Source organism: Borostomias antarcticus (genome assembly GCF_949987555.1).
Source record: "Borostomias antarcticus genome assembly, chromosome: 15".
NCBI lineage: Eukaryota > Metazoa > Chordata > Actinopteri > Stomiiformes > Stomiidae > Borostomias > Borostomias antarcticus.
This window is the reverse complement of record NC_140248.1, coordinates 6878527-6880121: the sequence shown is the minus strand read 5'-3', so window position 1 is coordinate 6880121 and position 1595 is coordinate 6878527. Positions and strand designations below refer to the sequence as shown.

General features: G+C 52.4%; 1 protein-coding gene across 1 annotated transcript in view; it reads right to left on the bottom strand.

Moving 5' to 3' along the window:
* slc46a3 (solute carrier family 46 member 3) overlaps positions 1–1241 on the bottom strand; it is a gene marked incomplete at both ends in the record, with an annotated part of 4387 nt that extends 3146 nt beyond the window's left edge. Inside the window, 3 exons of the mRNA XM_084449859.1 lie at positions 1–81; positions 187–486; positions 1053–1241. The exon at positions 1–81 is cut by the window's left edge and continues 291 nt beyond it. Coding sequence (XP_084305985.1) covers positions 1–81; positions 187–486; positions 1053–1241 — 570 coding nt within the window. The remainder of the gene's footprint in view (positions 82–186; positions 487–1052) is intronic.
* Between the last annotated feature and the right edge of the window lie 354 nt (positions 1242–1595).

The following is a 1595-nucleotide window of genomic DNA, read 5'->3' as shown; positions in this document are numbered from 1 at the left end:
CAGAGAGGCCAGGCCGGCGAGAACCCCCAGGAGCGTGTCCAGACCGGCCATCCTCACCGTCCTCGCCCCGCCCTCCCCCCTGCCCCGCCTGCCCCCACTCCCTCCCTCAGCGCCCTCCCCTCTAACCCCCCCCTCCCCCACCCCATACAAGCCCCCACCTCCAAACACCCCTCTGGCCACACCCACATCCCCCTGCTCGCAGCGGTCCGCCACGTAGGCGAAACAGCCGCCAATCAGGGCCGAGGGCCCGCCCAGGAGGCCCGCCAGGAAGGCGGCGGCCAGCAGGAAGTTGAGGCTCAGGGAGAAGCTGCTGACCAGGAAGTAGGAGAGGGTGAAAAGCAGGTCTCCCACCAGCGGGGGCAGTATGGCCACCTTCCTGCCACAGTGGTCACTGTAGGACACCAGCAGAGGGCAGGAAAGCAGGCTGGGGAACAGGAAGCAGAGCTCACTGTACAGGAAGAAGAGAGACGCCTCCTTCTGGACCTCCTGGAGTTGGGGGCGGAGAGAAAGAGAGGAGCAAACAGGTTTAAAGTAATCACAGTAAGACGATGACTCAGTTTTGAAGGGCAAAATGAGCCATTCAAAGCTTTTCAGGCTTCTCAGAGGTAAACGCCTTAATGATCATGTAAGTGTAAGATGAACATAACCTCCCTTAATCCCCCTCTCCCTCCCCCCTCTCCCGATACTTCCTCCCTCCATCTCTCCTCCTCCTCCCCCCTCCACCTACACTATACCTATTCTCCTCTCTGGTCTGCTGCAACTCTCAGTTCTTTTAAATCAAGACTGAAGACTTTTCTTTTTGCCGCTGCTTTTTATTAAATCAAATAACTATTCATTCGTACGCTGCACTGTAACTGTTATTCCTGTATTTAATTTTTTCTTGCATTTCCTTTTTTGCATTTCATTTTATATGACCTTTTATGTGTTGCACTTTGTCTTGATGCTTTCAATGTCTCATGTAAAGCACTTTGAATTGCCTTGTTGCTGAAATGTGCTCTACAAATAAACTTGCCTGCCTCTTTACTCCAATTCCCACCTCCCCCTCTCCCCACCTTGTCTAAAGAGGTCAGGTTGGTTGTGTTGCCGGCACATTGGCCGTGGTTCTGCTCTGCAGGGAAGGGGGCGCCACTGAGCTGCTCCCACAGTCTCCTGTAGATGTACTGCTGCAGCAGGGGGAAGGTCATGAACATGCAGAAGGCGTACAGGCCCACCACAGGCTCAACCAGGTACACACACCTCATACTCCACCTGGAGGGGCTGTTAGAGAGAGAGAGGGAGAGAGGGAGAGAGAGAGAGAGAGAGAGAGAGAGAGAGAGAGAAAGAGAGAGAGAGAGAGGGAGAGAGAGATGGAGAGAAAAAGAGAGATAGAGAGAGGGAGAGAAAGAGAGAGAAAGAGGGAGAGAGAGAGATTTTCAGAGCAGCTTATACACACATTTCTTTCCATACCTGTATTTCTGCTATATGACACAGCACAATTGTGTTATTCTCTTGCTCCTAAATGGCTGGTATCGAGCCAGCAGTTGGTACCTACCAGGTTGGTTTAAGGTTCCTATAGGCAAGCACACATCCTTGATAATACTGACATATAATGCAAA